Source organism: Lineus longissimus, chromosome 2 (genome assembly GCF_910592395.1).
Source record: "Lineus longissimus chromosome 2, tnLinLong1.2, whole genome shotgun sequence".
NCBI classification, from domain to species: Eukaryota; Metazoa; Nemertea; class Pilidiophora; order Heteronemertea; family Lineidae; genus Lineus; species Lineus longissimus.
In genome coordinates this window covers 8,604,399-8,624,419 of record NC_088309.1, presented here as the reverse complement: position 1 = coordinate 8,624,419, position 20,021 = coordinate 8,604,399, and the positions used below count along the sequence as shown (strand labels likewise).

The following is a 20,021-nucleotide window of genomic DNA, read 5'->3' as shown; positions in this document are numbered from 1 at the left end:
AATTGACTGCCGAGCCAGGGATACCGATTAGTGGAGTACGCCATTAGCCATAGGAGACGTGCGCTCATTCCGGCTGCCTGGAGTGCAGTCGGTGCCATCTCTGGAAGCAATAATTAACGAATCGACTTTCTCTGGTAATCAGAAGAAATATGTTGCTGCATTTTTCTATTTTGACACTTTCCAAACGCTATTTAACCGGTTTTGGTGCGTCTGTTTCACACAGGAATATTGCACGTGATATACATGTCTTTTTTACAGACGCCCTTTAACCGGCTACATAGCGTCTACATAGTATATTGGTAAAGATATCGTTCATATAATGATGAGACTCTACGAAATTTATGATTTACAGAAAGAACCGAAGGCAATTCCACCTTTTTTTAGCGTTTCGATCCGATAATACAATACATACCATTTTATTCCAATTCTCCTTGATATACATGCACGCTTACAGGAATATTGCATACATTTTGCTTAGGCAGGAAGAGCTGCAAACGACTACCTACCAACTAAATACGGTACATAACGTATTTTATCGCCGACTTCTTTTGAAAATTCCCTGATCCCTCTGGCAGTCAAGAACAAAATATTATTTTAAATGAATAGCACATGAAACGACATACCTTCGTAGTTGGTCGTTTGTTTGGGTTGCGAAACCTGCCTATTATTGTAGTGAGAATTGGTGAGAGCTTCCTCCAAGCAAAAAAACCCCAATCCCTCAGGTCCAATAGACTAGTTACACTGTCGACATATGTCTAGATCGGTTCTTAATGAATCTGTTTTTAAACTGGGCCGGCCAAACCGTCGCTTGTAAACTGGATAAGATATGTGGTTCAACGCAAAACCCAAAGCAAATAAAGTTGTGAACAGAAAATAGCGTTTAAGTAGACTTCGTATGTGCAGAAAATCCATGTGCACTAAAAGAGGAGTTACTTGGTTTCCTATTTGTCTGAATCAACTTGTATTGATTTTACTAAAGACCATATCGTTCCTGAAAGTTCCTTCTTGGGCCGATATCGGGATTCCAGAGTCGAATTGCACGCGTAGTCGGATAAGTTGAAGATGCTCCTGCGGTATGCGTACGGAAGAGCGAGTGAGGTTATGCCGTCACGGGACCTCTGCGCCTGAAAGTTTGCACGATATGGATTACTAGGGAATAAAAGTGGGAAAAATTATGCCAAGGATGTCATCAGAAATATCAATCTGACTTCTAATCTGCCCCGTAGTGGGTGCGCGAAGAATTAACCACTAGTGTCTGGTGGGCCGCCAGTTGTTCTGACGGAGGATGCGAAGGTAGATTCGAACGTATAATGTAGGTACTATGGTAGACAGAAAAGGTGAATCTTTACACTGTGAAGGATTGTTCAGGTGGCATGCTTCAGTGGCACTTTGTCAAAAAGAAGAAAACGTGTTCATGTTTTCAGAATATGCTCAGGAATAAAACTTTTTGATGGCGTCGTGAACGGCAAAATAACTTTTTGAAGACGTAGTCCAACTTGTGTGAGAGACAGGGACAATTTATTACATTCCAAATAAAACGTGTGTCAAAGGATAATGTCTACTACTGTGTCAACCACGGCGTTGTCGGAGCAGGAAGTCGTGGCCCCTACGGTGGACGCGGGGGCAGTTCAGATTGAGATGGGTGATACTACGGCTTTGGCGGAAGCGCCGCGTGTGGAACTTATGATGGACGAAAAGGCAGCAGAAAGAGCAAGAATGAGACGAGAACACATTAGAAAGGTCAAAATATGTTGTCAGAAATTCTGGGCATTTTTGTTTTCTCACATTGGATTATCTGGATTAGTGGTGGGGTATTCAATCATGGGAGGGTTCCTTTTCCAGGCCCTCGAGGCCCCTAAAGAGAAACAAGCCATGACGGATATGTTAGCGTTACGTAATGATACTATAGAGGATATAACAGAAAAAGCAATGAAGTTGTTTAACCAAAGAGAGGTACTGCGGACAAATGTCTTACAACTTATAAAATCTTATGAGGAGAAATTGATTAAATCAGTGAAAGAAAACGGGTGGGATGGAATAAATAATTTAGAAGAAACAAAATGGACATACGCTGGAGCATTATTATTTGCAGTAACAGTCATTACGACGATAGGTAAGTATAAATGCTGGGGTTCTGCTATTTAAAAAAAAGCAATATTCAGCAACAAAAAAGGTATAAGAAGAAATGGTATGGGAAATTTTACCCGGCCAAATTTCTTAAAGAAGTTATGCAGTTGCACCTCAAGCTCCAGGGAACTTGAGCTGTTCAACCCTAAATGCTATTTGGTGATCAGTTGCTTACTGATGCATACCACGTGGAAAAGTTAACGCTTCAAGCACGAGCATTCTCATCAACTACATATAATATCAAAGGACTCCACTCTTCGTTCAAACAATGAAAAATTGAGCCTGAAGTTGATCATTTCAATTTTTGTTATTATTCAATATTCATTTCAACAATGCCGTTCACGCCAGTAGACTGATAGACAAATACTGAATGTAACACGTTTCAGCAAATTTGCGTGCGTTAATAACTGCACTTCTGGAAGGTTTGTTTTTATTTTCCTGAATCACAAGAAAGTGCTATGCACACGGATGGCGTGGGCATTCGTCCAATCTCGACGGTAGAGTAACTCGGTGATGAAGCTCAAGCGAAGTAACTTAAATTTCCATTCTTAGGTAGATTCTTCCGCCGCGCGGATAAGTATTTCTCTATTGCGCAAAGTCGCATCACCTACTGAGAATAGTTCACACTGGCAGCAGTACAAGCTTAATGGCTTTGGACTAAGCTTTGGATACATACACAACTTTTAAACGGTTTTACCATTCTTCCCACAGCTGGTAACCAGATTCAAAAATTCCATATTCTTCTTAAAGCGTTACTTTACGTCATGATGGTTTTCTATACAGCCCAGTATTTGCCCGATGCTGTAAAGATACCATCAATATAAGAGGCATTGAAGTTTGCCTAAGTCTAATAATCGACGATCTTTGAAGGGGCTTAAGCGTAATGGGAATTTGCCACAACTCTTGTGATGGATAGCAGTATATATCAGTGGAAGTATATGTCATAGCGGAGAATATCTATTTTTAACACAACAAAACTGCAACACAAAGGAAATGTACAATTTCTTGGAACGGCTAGATTGCAAAATCTCGATTCCTTTACCGCGTAGTGGTATGTTGATCCGGTATGTCCGGGATTGTACGAATTCAGTGTGCCTTGCTTGTCCTTGAAAAGTGACATCACATGATTATTGTGTGGTCAAACGCTGCCAATGAGTCGAGTAATGTACTTTCACGCATGAAAAGGTTTTGTTTTGGAGGCTTTGTACGAATAGTAGGCGGTGGAGTTATGATATTGTGACAGGGATTAATTCACGTAAGCAATTTTAGAGGACCTATAATGCACCATCTACTCGTAGATGTGCATGAACAGCAATCTCATCCTTCTACAGCAGACTTTTGTATCGCTTCTAAACTCACTCTCCTGTCTGACTGTATTATAGAAACGACTTAAAATCCTGTTTAGGGAGGATGTAGCAGTACATACTCTATGCTATGAAAACATTTTTGCTGAAGACCAAAGACTTAGGAAATAAAAACATCGCTCATAATAAACTCTGTCTAGAATTTCAAACAAAAATAAAGCTCTTTACAAGCATAAACAGTAAGTGATACTCAAGTTTGTGTCTTATTGTATCTTGTGATAAAAAAGAAAAAACCTCCTCTTGCACTGATATGGATGATGCACCATTACCTCGTATGACGAAATAGACAGAGGTCACTCGATGATTATATACTGTGGATGAGGACAACTCTCGAAAGTCCTTTATTGCAGATTCCCAAAACAGCAAGAACATGTGTACTGCGCAGAAAAGAAATGATTAATTGCATTATTTAAGTTGGCCGCCCTTGCTGTCAGTGCATTATCATGTTCCATAAGCTTGCGATGCTCCATGTTTGGATACCATCTTGTTCATAGTGTCACTGTTATTCTTCTGAGAAATCTTCTGTCTTAGTATTGATATGGCGTGCTTCCCGGATACACCTAGTCAACAACTATCGAATGGGTTAATGGAAGTGACAATGATCAATATCGACGCGTGACGACTTCAGGAAATGACGTCATAACAATCGTATTCCAAGAGCAATCTTATATCTTACGACGCATGCGCTTAAATCGATGTCGGCCAAAGAGTAAATACTAACGGTGTTATTATATATGAAGGTACTTCTGTAACATAAAAAAGTCTAGAAGACCATTGTCGAGTCCATCTTTTTGTTCTGGTTAGTGTCATTTCGTGACGTTATTGTGAGCTCACAGACTGACATATTGAATATCTGAAGCTTGAAAAATAATCGCAGTCCGCCTCATCCTACTGCCAGAGTAGGACAGTGCATCAAGTTCGAGTTGGTAGGCAGGCCGGTATGAGAATGCAAAAGGTGTCGGAAAAACAGTCATTTCTGTTTATCTTGCCTATTTGCTTCGGTTTTTCACTCCTTGCCAGACAGAGTGGCGATCGCGAAAAAAAGTCCATTATCTCCGTCTCCGATAGGTGTGGGCGCCAAAAATGTATTCCTGAATTAAAGCATTTTTCACCACCGTAGCTTCTTGCAATTGGTATACTTTGATACATTGTTTTCGCACTCTGAAGGCGAACTGTTGATGACATCCTCAGAATAATTTGGTCCCAGTCATAATGACATATGACTATCAAGCGTAGAAAATACCGTTTTATTTCTTCATCCCGTTTATAAAAGCATCAATGGATTCGTACAGTTCCTTGATTTGGCATGTATGTTCGATATGGGTGACGATGACACCATGTTCATCACGGGTTCGCTGTAGCAAACCCAAGTATTGGGTATAGGAGGACGTTATCTGTCTGATTATTATTATACCGGTGGTAAATACCAAAATAGCTCGCATCTGTTCAATGTGATACATAGGAGAAAAGTCGACGGCGCAGTTATACTTTTTAAAGGTGAACTACATTTAGGACGGAAGTCACTTAATACGATATACGCGCTGAGAGGTTTATTAGAAGATAGCATAAAAGGTAACTGATGACGTACAATGTAGGTATCTCTTACTGTTTTATACACTTGCACGACGGCTACAGTTTCTGTTAAATGCAATGCAAGACAAGAAGTGTATTATAAGATATTCACCTACTGGTAGTTATGTTCAGTTCACCAACATTATTTTTTTAATACTGCACCCACCTGTGAAATCATGGAGGTAAATTGATACGCGGAACATGATGAGTTCAGCCAGGTCAGATACAATCCAATATTGAAACAGAAATCATATCGCATTCGGTTCCGCCAAGAATAGATCGCGTAGCAAACTCGTGATTATCTAGCAGATTTTGGTTAAACATGCCAGACGCACATTGCAAAGATTCTTATTTTTGCCAACGATGAGACTATAAGTTGACAGGAAGCACGTTTTGACTTTAAGCGACCATTTTGGTAATCATATCGTATATACGTCTATTTAGACATATAAGTTCACATGCCGTTGTACGCTACGTATTCATGATCAATCTGAAAACTTCGTGGTGTAATGGTGCGGCATCAGATGCACTATAATGTTCAAACTATAGAAAATCATACTTGGCAAATGCAGCGCCCTCGAAGCTGCTAAACCGAGCGAAGGCTTGAATCTGTCCAATTGCTGAACTTTTGGCAAGCGTTTATTAGCAGTTGATATCCTTGCCCGAATTCATATCGCATCAATATGTGGTATGGAAGAGAATGTTTTGCTAGTTTGTTGGGTACTCTGCCAATCACGACTTTTTCAAGTAACCTTTGCAATTTGTTGGATTACACAGCAAAATAAACACTAATCGGGACGCAATGCTTGGTTGTAAAGATGGTTCATGTCGCGGATAGCAAGGCTGCAAGGGAATCTACCATCAACCATATGTCTGTCTCGGATGGTACCTGCCCCAAGGTGTTGAGTTAGCCTAGGATATATTTGCTATCAGTTTGAAGATAACTCAGAATCGGTGGAGACTGCAGGCGGTACACTTCTTACAGGTCTAAGTACTACACACTTAGACCTTTGTTATTTTCTCGACTCTAAAGACCGTTATCATTGGCAATATGCTAGATGCGTATGTATAATGTACATTTAGACAATTGGCTAGGTATTCTCAGTACACGCCGTACACAGACCAACATTTTGTTCAAAAGGCTACTGCATCGGCAGATATGATACAGACATCGTGCCGACTGCGATATCAAAATACACCATCATTGTTCTTCATCAAAAGAATTCTGCATATGCCAAAACATGATACTTATATAGTCATGAACGCACAATTCAACGGAAGTACTGAGGTGATTTTGGACCATGTCAAATAGACTATCAGCAATGGAACTATCTACGGACACTCGCTTAAGGGTTTTAAAAAACAGTACGGGTTGTCTACAGTTAATACATCAAACCCAATAAAATGAATATGTCGAGAGAAAATCATCAACTGATTCCTCTGAGTTTTTCATTGAGATGGTGGTTTAGTTCATCAAGGCACTGTGGATCTGTTTTATTCGATACAAAGCTATAAATCTAAAAATATATGTATTCACCGAACATGTGTATTTGTACATACATGTATGGTACTAAACACTCAAATAATGTGCAAAGATGTTTCCGCATCCACTAAATAAAGTACTATTACTTTGTAAACCAGTTGATGTTTACAGGTCATTACAAATGCTGCTTTGGATTTTCAAATTAAAATCTATCGATAATGTACCACATATCTCCCCTTGACCATTTAATTGATTGAACAGTTAACTCCATTTAGCTCTAACTAGATGTGATTTATGCCAGAGATCAGTATGGAAACCAGGCCGCATTCCAATAAAATCTCTATTGCCCCCAATCAGTATCGGACTGTAGCCTACAACTGATGTTCCTTCAGCATCGTTCATCAACATGGTCCGTTGCTTATTGATGACTGATCGTTCCTTGAACCGTTGAGACGCTTATGCGATTGTGCATAGAAAGTCCCCCCCCCCCTCGAGTCCAATACACTTATTAATTACAGGCATGGGCAATTATACAATAACAAGTGTCATCAGCAGAATGAAAAAAAGAAAGAAAGAAGTTTAATTCGTTCAATTCCAGAAGTTGTTTTGCTGTAGAACTTGTTGAGGGCATGCTGAATAAAAAATTGAGAACTTTGATTGTATTTGAAAATATCCAGCTGTGAAACCATGTACTAAATATGAACTTTAGACTGGTATAACACTGTAAATGCTAAGATCATCAGCAAATTTGTGTGTATGATAATTGCAATACAATGTTTTTTGCTCTTTGCCGAAGCTTCAAGAAAACAATGATCACAACAGCTGGCCATAGGCCCAAAGCTGACACTCAGTATTTGGGCCAATCAGATAAGACGACCATTCTTGTTATACGTGCGTCATCCTGCGTAGCACGTAATATGTACTCCTTTATACGTTAGATGGATATACGTATTTTGAACTTGTGATATAATTTTTTGATTGACATTAATTTTCTAACGTAACGGGCAGCATATAAAATTATGATGCATCATAGGCTCTCGAGGGATACTACCCGTAATATCATAACGATTCCTCTTGGGAAAAGAAATAAAATGATACCGAATTTTAAATGTGCTTTCAAAAGTGTCATCTTAAAGACTTCTGACTTGATATTAATTGTCTGACAGGCACATCAACTAATTGGTAGATCTAGGGTCCTGATGGATCCCCGTTTAATGGGTATTTAGTTCGTTTTAATAACGCTAACAATAGACGTGTACTGCAAAACAGGCGATTTATCTAATGACTTCATGTATGACGCAATAGTTGTGCAATTAATGATAGTGAGGTTTTAAATTAATGACAGTTATGACGTAATGACACTGCTCTATCTGATGATGCAGGTTGTTTTTAAAGAATGTTAGCTTTGAATCGCTTTTGAAAATTTGATGATGATGGTTCATGTTTGAGAGCTTCATACGTGACCAAAATTTTGAAAATGGAAATGAAATGTAAAGCAATATCCCTTGTAATGTACCAACGAGGATTTCTAGCCTAACCAATGTGCTAGAATGGTACTGCAATGCATTTGCACATCCGTACCCGGTGACTTTTGGGTCAAAGGGTTGATCGTGTCTATTTGATATAATGTTTATTGAATTATAAACCAGATAGATGATAAACTTGGTGATGCTGGGCAAATTGTCGTCGACACTTTAAGACTGTCATCTTTATAAGATCAAAAATCGATCGTATAGTGCATATTGGCCTGAAGCATAAGCTATTACATTACGCATACTGGAAATCCAAAATGTTACTGCCAAGAAGTCAAGTGTTTGAATAGAAATACGGTATGATGTATCTCTGGCGGAGTTTTGGAATACACAATGTACTTTGATAGATAAGCCGATATTTATCATCTTAGAAATGTAATGCCATGGAGTACTTTTTATGACTATCGAAAATTTTAATCCTTATGTCATTTTCATTTGGTATACGAATGGTAATTGGATATACAAAGCCCTTTTTCAGTAAACATCGTAGTAATATGCAAAAGGTGGACTGAAATTTAAAAATGAAAGCAAGCAGAATATCTTTAATCAAATTGAGTTGATTTTACGAAATTCGTCAACACTGTGATTAAGGTGATTCGTAAATAGAATACCGATGCACGAAGGGTTCAACCATGGTAATGCATGGTATAAATTCATCCCGATTTGGCCAAATTAGAGTTCTGATTTGCGACATAAGCATCGAAAACAGCCCTGGCGTTAAAAACGAACTCAACGTTTTTAGGGTAGCAAACCGCTTCCTTACTTGGTTTACTCAACATCACCGGAAAATTAAGAAATCGCTCCACACGACTTGACGCCTACTGACGAATACCTTTGATCCACATTGAAATGCATCATATTTGCTTTGCTGCGATTATAAATGCATTTCGGATCTAGTGCTTTGCGATGTTAATATGATCTGCAATGTAAATACGCCATTGCATACATATCTTCTACTAATAGTCTAAACAAACGTCTCTTCAAGAACTGCATGCATCAAATCTTTAATGATACATTCATGATATGATGAGGTGTGGTGAGCGAGTACTTAATGCTTTGATTTGGTCGTATCTTGCTGTAACATCCCCTGGTAGATGCTAAAAACAACACAATTCAGATTTTTTGTGACATATACGTTTCCCTTCTTCATCAGTTGGAAACTTCGATACATGGCTCTCTCTTTTGATACGACCGGCGTCTTCATGTATCATTTAATCTTTACTTCACAAAATAAGCCTTTAAAAAGATTGTGTAATACCACTCCAAAGCGATTCTTCTGAAAAAGCATATTGCATGTTTGTACCGACTTTATCATTGTTACAACCTGAGCAAACGTCCCACTAAAGGAATCTTGTCATCATGGGTTCAGAAAAGCACCAGATGACCCACCATTCGGTCTTATCGATCTTCTGCCAAGAAGGTGTCAACTTGATACATGCACCAGTATCTTAGTCAAGGAAGGGGTGCAATTAAGCAGAATGTACGTAAGACTGAGCTCTATTAGAATATTGGTGTTCGAAATTGCAAATAGCCTGATTGGTTTCCGAGAAGGTATCGAACTAACCGATGTCTTTGCTTGGCAGACCGATTCAGCTGTCGGTTGTCTTAAAGGTTTAGTCAATTGTGGTTTTAATGAAAACTTATATCCCCGAAGTTCTGGACATGAACGTAGACTTCGTAGTTCTATGTGATGTTGGACGGTAGGTACAGTACAGGTACTATTAGAGTACATCCTCATCCTTCTCTACAATTACATGTACAATGTACATGTACAATGTACATGATTTACCGAAAAACTTTCATGAATTTAAATACCGGTAAGATATATACCTTTAATGTCGAACGTAAACAATCGTTTCGGTGAAGATATCTCTTAATTGTTACAATTATTTCAAAAACTTAATTTTTCTGAAACAATAATCGCTGAACTAAATGGAAATACACTGGGTTCAGGTACTTTTTCAGGACAAAAAGACATCTTTTCGATACCTATCCATGCCATCCAACTCGATATACCCTCAGACAAAACCAAACAAAAGCCACAAATTCTGGAAATGTTGATACCTCTCATCATAAACTTCCTCTTGTGTTATAATTATGTTTACTGCAGCCGGAGGTTTACGTCCGTCTTAACAACATAAAGTACTTCGCTATAACCACGACTGAGAACTTTCCACATTATTTGACTATTCTCTCGCCCTAGATAACAGGTAGTTGCCTGCACTCGCCAAACCCATTCGACACCTGTTCGTCCTCCAGAACCTTTCACTTGATACTTGTATCTTTCTAAGTGAGAATATTCACTGAATTCGCAGCAGCCATTCGTCAGATTTGTTTCGTTTTGAAGATACAAGATACAACTAAGTATACAAGCTCGCAGTTGGTGATTTCTAGTTGCGTCTGGGTTGAAATCTTTCGCATTTACTAGTCTTGCAAGTATTTGCTTGCAACACAATTGTCAGTCGTGGCACTTCATATTGATGGCAAGAGCAATTTTTATATTTTACATAGCATTTATCTTTTTCCATCTTTACAAATTCACTGTACTTAAGCGAACATCTAGCTTGTGCTGTCAACCAATTCCGATTCTTGTTCGAGATGTAAACAGCCTTTATTGAGCTTATTTATCTATTTTCCTCTTCGAACTACATGAATATTAAAGTTTTACACCAGGTGTATCATATCCACACTTAGTTGGTCCCATCAGTTATCGTTCGAAAGGTTTATTTGACAACGCAACAGTCAGGTAATAATGCTCGACTAGCCTATTGCAAGATTAGTAAAATGTCTCTTTCTACAACCTTGTAAGATAAAGAGTTATCGAACAGGTACCTTTGCTCTTGCTCTTATTTACAAGGGTATGTTGGCAGCCAAATTAGAATATCAAACAAGTATGTGTATGTACATAATGGGGATATCACAACTGGATGTAATCGATTGTTTTAAAAAGAAATGCTTTCAATATTTGTACTGCAAGAAGGATAAGAGGCAGTTTCATGTACGTAAATGAATCTTATCGACGCTGACTTTTGAAGAATTCTCCGTTTTTTGGAAGAATACTTCAATAATTTCAAATCCGATTTACGAGTGTGGCATATAGGCCTAAACTCTCTAATGCACTGATTACAGAGATTTCTTGTTTCACGTTCGTAAGACTTGCAATGCCTGCCTCATACCCATAAACAAATAATAGTGACGACTGAGATAATTATAATTGTCAATTCATAGGTTGATATCCTGATGGAATATGTCATATCCTATTAGAAATGTCAAAACTTTGGAAAGTGCTGTAAGTTGTTGCTTCTTGTTATCAAGTTTCCTCCGCCGTTGTATGAGTGAAGTTGATGTTGATGGAAAGGAACTGGGAGATCGAAGATAGCGAACTCCACGGTGTATTTGCTGGGATCATTTATAAGTTCACAGGTAGTCTATTCTCACACAATCTTCTCTGACGCCACAAGAGGCCACTGTTTGATCTTAACGGGGAGTAGTATCTCCCTGGAACATTGCTAGAGGATGTTAAACTATATATATATAACGTGTTTCGTTCATTAAGTTGAGTGCACCCAGTGGCTATCAACACTTTGGCAGCAGGTGATTTAGAATGTTACACCGACTACTGTCACCACTTGAGTTTGTGAGGTTTTTAGTTACAAGAATGGTACAGCGAGTGGCCTGTTTAAAGGCAAAGCAGAAAGCGTAATCGAAGCAAGAGAACCCATCATGCGTCGAAAATTCAGATACTATTCTTTTGTTAAGATCTTTTTACTAGTTTCGTGTACTTGCGCATCTACATTCCTGACAACATTCTTAATAGGTTCTTAGTTAGGATCTCGACAAATAATCTTACATTCAAGTATCTTGAAACGAACGTACATGCAACGTTACATGTACACGGACTTAAATAGGATCTTAATCAGGAATCTTATAAGGATTATGGATTTTCGAACTGAGACAACACTGTTCAGTCTTATACATACTTATCAAGAAACAACGACAACTGAAGACCATGATGTACAGTATGTACATGCATCTGTTATTACCATTGTTTTGCATTAATTGTTTTTTTCTGAGAATTTGACCATGACATTGATGAAGGGCATATTAGTTTGAGACAATTTAAACCTATTTTGCCCTATTTCCGGAAACCCATTTCTGAAAGTACATTAACAGAAACAACGGAATACCAACTGCCTTCTCACCTGACGAAAACGAATCTCATCATTTGTTAATGAGAGTAAAAACTGACATAAGCCCTCTTGTCTTGCCGACCCATTGTATTTCGCAAAACATAACACTGATGAAGTATGCTGTTGTTATTTTGACGCGAAGTCATAACACATTCGGTAAAAGATACCTACCATTTTTTAGCACACTTCGCAACAATTTCATGTAAATGTTTACTCTGTAGCAAATCACCTTTCAGTATGCAGATGCATATTTTCTGCCACATTACCACATACCTTGTACTTTCTATATGCTGCTGCTGACATAAAATACATAAAATGATAGTTTAAGAGGTCTTTGTCTAGACCTGTTGTGAAACATAGATAAAAAGAAAACAACATACAGGTTCATCATCTTTCTCTTATTACCCGTAGTGTTGAGCATGCATTTCCGTCAACATTTTTTTTATAATCTTTTTTGCACGTAAATGTTGAAGCGTGGAGCAGAATTGGGCCAGTGTAGTCGATACTTATCACGTGTTTATCACACGTGCATGTCTAGAAATTGTGATGTCCATAAGCTTATGGTGAGCTGAATATAGTGCTCCTGGAAAGGTTATTCCGGCGAAGATCAATGTATTTTTTAGATCATGCCTGGAATCTCTGGCATACTGAAATCACGAATCCATGTATTTAAAGGAGTATTGGTGTAATCTAATGAAGTATGTTAATAGATTTTGAGATAATTAAGAATTGTTGAGAAGAGGATAAATCCATCTGCCTACCATTAATCAATCATGATAGAAGCTGTCTCTAAACATATGGTAATATTCTTCAAGGACCACCAGCTCTGCCCTCCCCAAAGAGGCACCTTGTTCTTCTGTTTAGAATAAAGTGAGCAAGCGATCAATTATCTAATCGAGCCAGACGTCAAAATATTTCCATCACACCCAAGACAAATTTCACCACCTCATTCATTAGACATGGTTTACCTGAAACTTCAGTGGAGCATGTCTGTATGACATATTGAGATGGTAAATTCAACCGCACGAATGTGAACTTTGCTAAAGTCAGAGCAATCAAGAACATGGGTTAAATCCACCTGACAGCAGGTTAAAACTGAATCCGGGGAGTTGGAAAGGTTAAGAAACGATCACAATTTGATCAGTAACTCACACTGCAAGTTCAATGGATGTAAGCATGAACGTTACATTGCTGTTGATACATGTAAATGTAAATTTGCTGAATCGACTGACGAATTCGTATTTACCTTAAAACGTCTTCGGTTCTTGGGCCGAAGGAAAACTACATTAACGGTTTGGCAAACCTAGATATCGTATGTCAACCCTGGTCATACTTAGTGGATTGAACAGCGGAAGAAGAATCTCTTAATGGTAAATTACTTTCACAGAGTACTTGGAATTCGTGAAAGTGTTTGAGCCTATTGCAAAAATAAAGCATACACTGCTGATTACTAGGAACACCTCAGCGATACGAAGCGAAGCTTTCATGGTCAGACAATATCTTGACGTTGAACCGGAGTTGTCGATGAGCGCTGATAGAAGTTGGTACAAGCAGCTCCTTCGAATGGGAATCTTCCGGTATTATGGAGGCTGTTTAGTCGGATTGGGAACTCTGTAAAAAGACAGTGTCCGAAAACGAATATTTCAATACTTCTTTCTCGATTCATAGCTTGATACAGTATACAATACATCCACTACAACACAGTAAAGTTCCAGTGTGTACTGCATACTCGGATCCCTGTTCATATCATCAGCTTCCAATCATGATAAGCCATTAATGCATGTGTGTAATGCACTAAGTGTGTCTCGTGTCACTGGTGAAGGGATTGAAGGAAACTTCCGTCAGATGGAATGATCTGGATACAAACCGCAAAGTGTGAGGAAGAAATTGGACAGATCGTCGCCAAGTATGGAATACGATCGAACAAATCGATGCGGTGTCTATAAATAGTATTTCGGGATGCAGTGAAGACGTTCGATATCTCGGTATGATGCACTACATACGTTCATGTACTTGTTTCATATACAGGTGCACGGGATTGACCATTTTTTAGAAACCGTTATCGTAGCCAAGTGCCACAATCCTTCATTTAATTGAACAATAAGGTGTAATGACCAATTCAACTGGTTCTTCTCGTACATTCATATTGGTTCGTACAATTGATATATCAGAATGAAAGAAATTGATTCAGAATTTACGTATTGTTGCCATTGACTTTTACCTTTGAAAGGTTCCAATGGGAAAATGTTTGACTTCACTATGATATCACAATTACTATGGACATCTTCTCATTATCGAATTCCCATCATATGGTAACCACTTAATTCATTGGTTTTAGATGAGGCAGGGATTACGTTATTGAAGTTAATTATCTGATAGACGCCAGTAAATCATTCGATCGACGCAGGCGTGTGTTCTACGGCCCATTCCATTGAAATCCCAATGCAATCTACCGATATTTCTATAATACGTATTGAGAAGTATCGTGCATGAACGTCTTAAAAAGAGAGAGTTGATTGAACTGCATTGTTTTTCATTAATGTAGTCTCGGTGACTATTTAAACGACCCAGAAGTTCAGAGCGGATTCCAGGTCGCACATGAATTACTAATGGGCTGATACCAGTCAACATCGTGTGACATCACAAGAGGGTCTTGCCCATGGTGTTTTAACTTCTGAGTTAGTAATCTGTACTGAATTTTTTTACTTCAACAATTGGGATGTATTTTTATTTTTTATTTGCTTTAGTCACCAGCAATGTCCGGCCTTCATCGCAATACATATCATTGCATAATCCGATACACTCATGACCCAATACAAGAAAACTGGGATATTGATCCAAGTATTGGAGTATGTATAATTCATAGTTTGCTTTTAGCCAAGAAACCTCGGTCAATGAGGTGGCGAAGGCGATATTCCTTTGCCCCGCGATGTGCTTCTTAGAGTACATGAGAATTGATGTGAATGCAGTATTTGAACATTGTACTGTCGTCGGCTATGTACGAACTAAGTGAACAAGACAACTTTTGATCCCTCTCATTTGTATTTGGCCCCTCATCGGTATTTTGAAAATGCATGGGGCATGAAGAAAAGAGAGAACAAAGGAAGGAGCCAGAAGGGTCAAATTAAGTTACAGGAAGTCACCAGTAGTTGTTGGTTCTGCCTCACATTACATTAGAACTATTCACATTTGAAAGAGAACTATTTTTATCAGTAGGTCAAATTTGACCTAGTTCCCCTTCTGGTTCTACCGTTCCTATTAGTCTCCAGGGCAGAACCCAAGGTTCTGCATACAGCCCTATTTAGTGAGGGTGTGTAATATATATCGTGCCGACTTTACCGACCGATCTGGACGTTATAAAATGTGTAGGATCATGTTGAAAATTGAACTTAGTGACACCACTTCTAGTGACAACAATTACTGCTACAATTAAAATTTAAACAGAAGCACAACTTTAGTAATGTGATGTGTAGAACGTCAATAAACGTCAATGGTCATGCATGTAATAATAAATCATTCGCTTGTTATTGTTGCTATATATTATGTTATAAATGACGATCATTTTTCGGGTCCAGAAAGAAAATCAATGAAGAAGCCATTAAATCACACGAGTCATTTGTCTGATTATCAATATTTTTTGATTGATACCCAACCTCGTTTACTTGATTTAGGCGATTTTGTAGCAATGTACAGGAAGCTGATAAGTCTCTGAATATATTCTGATACCGAAATAAGATCAAAACTTCGCCTGACTGTGACATTCACTAACGTGTTTTGCTTTGATGATACACACTTCTTGATCATCAATCAAAATGAGACTGACCCCCTGAGTAACAGTGAATTGTCAAATCACTTCCAAATTACAATCACCAAGAGACTGAATCCTACATTACAAACATCCAATGTTTCTTGAGAAAACATTACGATCGAGTCATCTTCTTTTCAAAAGTAGCTAAATTTGGCTAACACCAAGCCTTTTCGAGATACACTGTTGGTATCAAATCGACATATATCTATCTGAGGGAGAAGTTGCAATCATGCTTCTCTTGAGAACTATGATCAAAACTTTGTAAGACTTCAGCGATCTCTATCATTCCTTTGGACACAGAACCTAAGGGCCTAGTTGGATGGTACATTTGATGTCTATTCTATTGCTTTATGTAGTGCTCCTCAATAGCAAGCTATACCAGACACAACTTTCAAAGATTTCAGGTTAACACATTTTTCACGGTTATCCATTCAAGTTTTTTTAATTCACTTTTAGTAACGCGCCCCACTGTTCTCAGGTTATAAGCAAAGGCACATGCTTGTATTTTTCTCAATAGATACTGGCACGTGGGTGGCAAATATCGAAAGAACTGAGTACCTGGCTCTGTTTATTTTGTATTTTTGATAACTCTAAACTGTAACCTTACAACTAAAAGAAAAAGAAACACACGCCGATAAGTTCTTATTTCACGGGGTACGGCCATGTCAGGCAAAAAGGCATTTATTTCTCCTCTAACCAAATTTCACAAAAAGGGTGTTGAGGTGAGAGATGACTTACATTGTAAGCCAAATATACTAATGCATTGTTTTCTTACATCACACATTAGATGTATTTGACTTTGAAGCCTTTGAAGAATGTAAGCGTATTAGGCACGCAATGGAAGTCGCCTAATCGCCTTAACAATTTTTGGCTGAAATTCGGTTCAACAAAAGAATAATTGCCAATTTTGCCACGGCAGTACCTTGGGAATTAAGGTGTACATCATGTTGGCTACACCTATAAGTAATACAGAATTATGACTTGTATAGTTGTCTATGGTAGCATTTCAAGAAAATCTTAAAAAAACTTTAGAAAACTTAATTACTGTTGGTGTTGATTTCACCTTTTACCTTTCCTTGCGTGAGAACATCCCAATGCTGTCTGAACATGAAATATCAAGAACCATGCGTTTTTGCTTTTGAAATATATATTTCTGGCTGTTTAGTAAGTGGTGAATACATAATAAGATAATTTATGAAAAGACGTTAGTCCAATTAAACCGGTGTTGGCAGTTTCTCACGGTATAGATGTAGAGTTGAACGTCAACACTAAGTGCCTTCCTGATCAAAATTGTTGACTTACTGGCGATTCGACCTGTCTCGACTAACGGAATTCAGTAAGAGTGGTGAACCAGCAGAAGGTGTTGCAAGTTTCAGACACCAAGTTCCCAATGTGCCAAACGCGAAAGGGTTCATTAACCGACATACAAATGCAAAGATCTAAAAAACCAAGTTCCTAATGTCCAAGCCAAAGGTTTCAGTTTCCTGTATCTAATAATCTCTCAATTCTCTTTTTTGCAGGTTACGGGCACGTAGCACCGAAAACCAACGCAGGTAGAATAGTAACAATTCTTTACGCACTTGTCGGCATTCCGTTGACGTTTTTATGCCTAGCCAATATTGGTGACTTTTTAGCGGACTGTTTCCGATGGATGTACTCAAGGATCTGCTGTGGGCTATGCTGCTTGTTATGGGCGCCGCCTAAGAAACGGCAACGAAGAATGAGAGAGCTTGAAATGCAGCAGGAAGCAAAGGAACTAGCTAAAGAACAAAATAAGGAGCCGGGTAGTACCAATAAAAAGGATAAACGTAAAGGTAGTGATAAGAAAAAGGATATGAATAAGTCAATGAAGGTGAAGAAACGAAAATCAAAATCGAGGAAGGAAGATAGAAATCGAGATAGCGGGTTGACTGAGACGAGTTTGTTGGAGCTGTGTGACGAAACCCAGCAGCAGCATGAGGCCAATATGGCGGACATGGACGCAGATCTCGCAGAAACGGAATTCCAGGATATCATGAACCAGTATGAGGAGTTTAAAAATAGTCAAATATCTTTGGCAGATACTAAAATTCACCTTAAGGACGAGGATGTTATCATAAGTGTTGATCAGTTGTTTACTTGCAAGGAGACTGATTTGACGAATTTGTGGGACCATAATGCGCCCACGGAAATAGCATCTGATGCGGACGATACGTTGAAAAGATCAAAGTTCAGTCGGAAAAAGCGCTCGTCGAGACGGCGACGAAATCGAAGAAAAGATAAGCGGTGGAAGAGTGATACGGAGATTATGTTTAAGGATTTAGGTAGAGATAGAGAGAAGGATTCGGAGAGGGATGGGTGTGAAAAATACAGTGAAGGCTTAGAGGTTCTTGATCGTGATTATGACGATACAAAGTCCAATAAAGTGGATATTTCCAAAGTCGACATAAAAAAAGTCCGCGTTCCGATATCACTGTGTCTTTTAGTTATTCTCTTGTACATATTAGCCGGGGCATTACTGTTTTCCCGATGGGAGTCATGGGACCCTCTCACTGGATCATATTTTTGTTTCGTCACTCTCAGCACCATTGGTTTTGGTGATATAGTGCCTGGTACTCAGTTAGACGCCTGGGAATCCCAGGAAAAACTTGTGGCCTGTGCCATGTATTTGGCATTGGGTCTCTCAGTGCTTGCCATGTGCTTCAACCTGATGCAAGAAGAAGTGAAGGAGAAATGCAGATGGCTTGCAAGAAAGGTTGGCATTCTGGAAGACGACTGAATCTTACTACTTCATTCTATTAAAGGATTAATCTACTTTTTATGTAGGTGTCCATTTTACAATGTATGTCCATTTCTAAGTGCGGGTTCTGATCCTTTATTTATGCATTCATCACTTTCCTCAAGAATTACGCTTATCTTAAGAAGTCTTATGGAAATGGCAATTCAAAAGCACTTAAAATCCTGCTTCACTTTCCTTTTTTTTAGAACTGAACCAATCAGAAGCGGTTATTAACGACCTACGATCAGCTTTTCTTTAGGAAAGTGGTGAGTTAGCCCTCATCAAGTTCATGTATCATTGAGCAAGATGACTCCATCTCCTGGTTATAAGATAAACCAGCCACTGTTCGCCCTTCTGTTCTTTCATTAGACCTGTGAACGCATCGACATCCTATACTCTCGTTATATATAAATAAACTAAATAGTCCAATCTTTCTAAGCGCTAGTTCACCTGACGTTCTGACATGCTATGCAGTCCGGTATCTTTAAGCACCAGACATGCCTGAAAAGATTGTGGAGCGTTTTCAAAGTTCCAAGCCACAAAAAAAATCCGGTAATTCTTCAACTAATTATGGATGCCTCACTATAACCGCTGCCGCCAGAACAAGGCACAATGCTTCATACGCTGTTACCAGTGCTGGACTGTAACAAAAATGCTTTAGAATTATCAAAAGCAAGAGACGAGAAGCTTTAAACCCGACTCTGATAGCTGAATCTACAAAATGGAGAACACATCAGGGTGAAATTCACCCCACCCCATATCCCTTACACTGTTTTCCCACAGTTTTCGCAAGATCTCTTCCCTTCATGTCTTTGTATATTAGAATACATTTTCAACTGATTTATGATTTCCCGTTGTTGTTGTTTGTTTGTGCATCAGACATCGGTTATTCGAAGGCGCAAATTCCCACCAGGGACAATAGACACGTAGACGGAACCAGCAAAGCTTTGTCTATCTTAAGACCGGTCGTGAGTCCCTTTTGGAAGCTTCGGTATTTGCCTCTATCCCAATGGACGTTTACCATATGTGAACACCCACTTGTACCTCGTTCACTCGAGAACTCGCCTCAAAAGCTACATTCTTGCCGCAGGTGGCTATAAGCTATCATTTAATGCACATAATAGCGTCCTACACTGCATCAACCAGCTTGCGAGAGGCCCGAATCCACAATAAGTAAAACTCATATT

The 20,021-nt window shown here is 38.8% G+C and overlaps 1 protein-coding gene across 1 annotated transcript; it reads left to right on the top strand.

Annotated features, from left to right (window-relative positions):
- Positions 1-1,185: 1,185 nt before the first annotated feature.
- On the top strand, positions 1,186-19,628 carry LOC135482515 (TWiK family of potassium channels protein 9-like). The gene is made up of 2 exons (XM_064762601.1): positions 1,186-2,113; positions 17,597-19,628. The coding sequence occupies exons 1-2, from the start codon at positions 1,555-1,557 to the stop codon at positions 18,832-18,834; spliced, it is 1,797 nt and encodes a 598-aa protein (XP_064618671.1). The 5' UTR covers positions 1,186-1,554; the 3' UTR covers positions 18,835-19,628.
- The last annotated feature ends 393 nt before the right edge of the window (positions 19,629-20,021 follow it).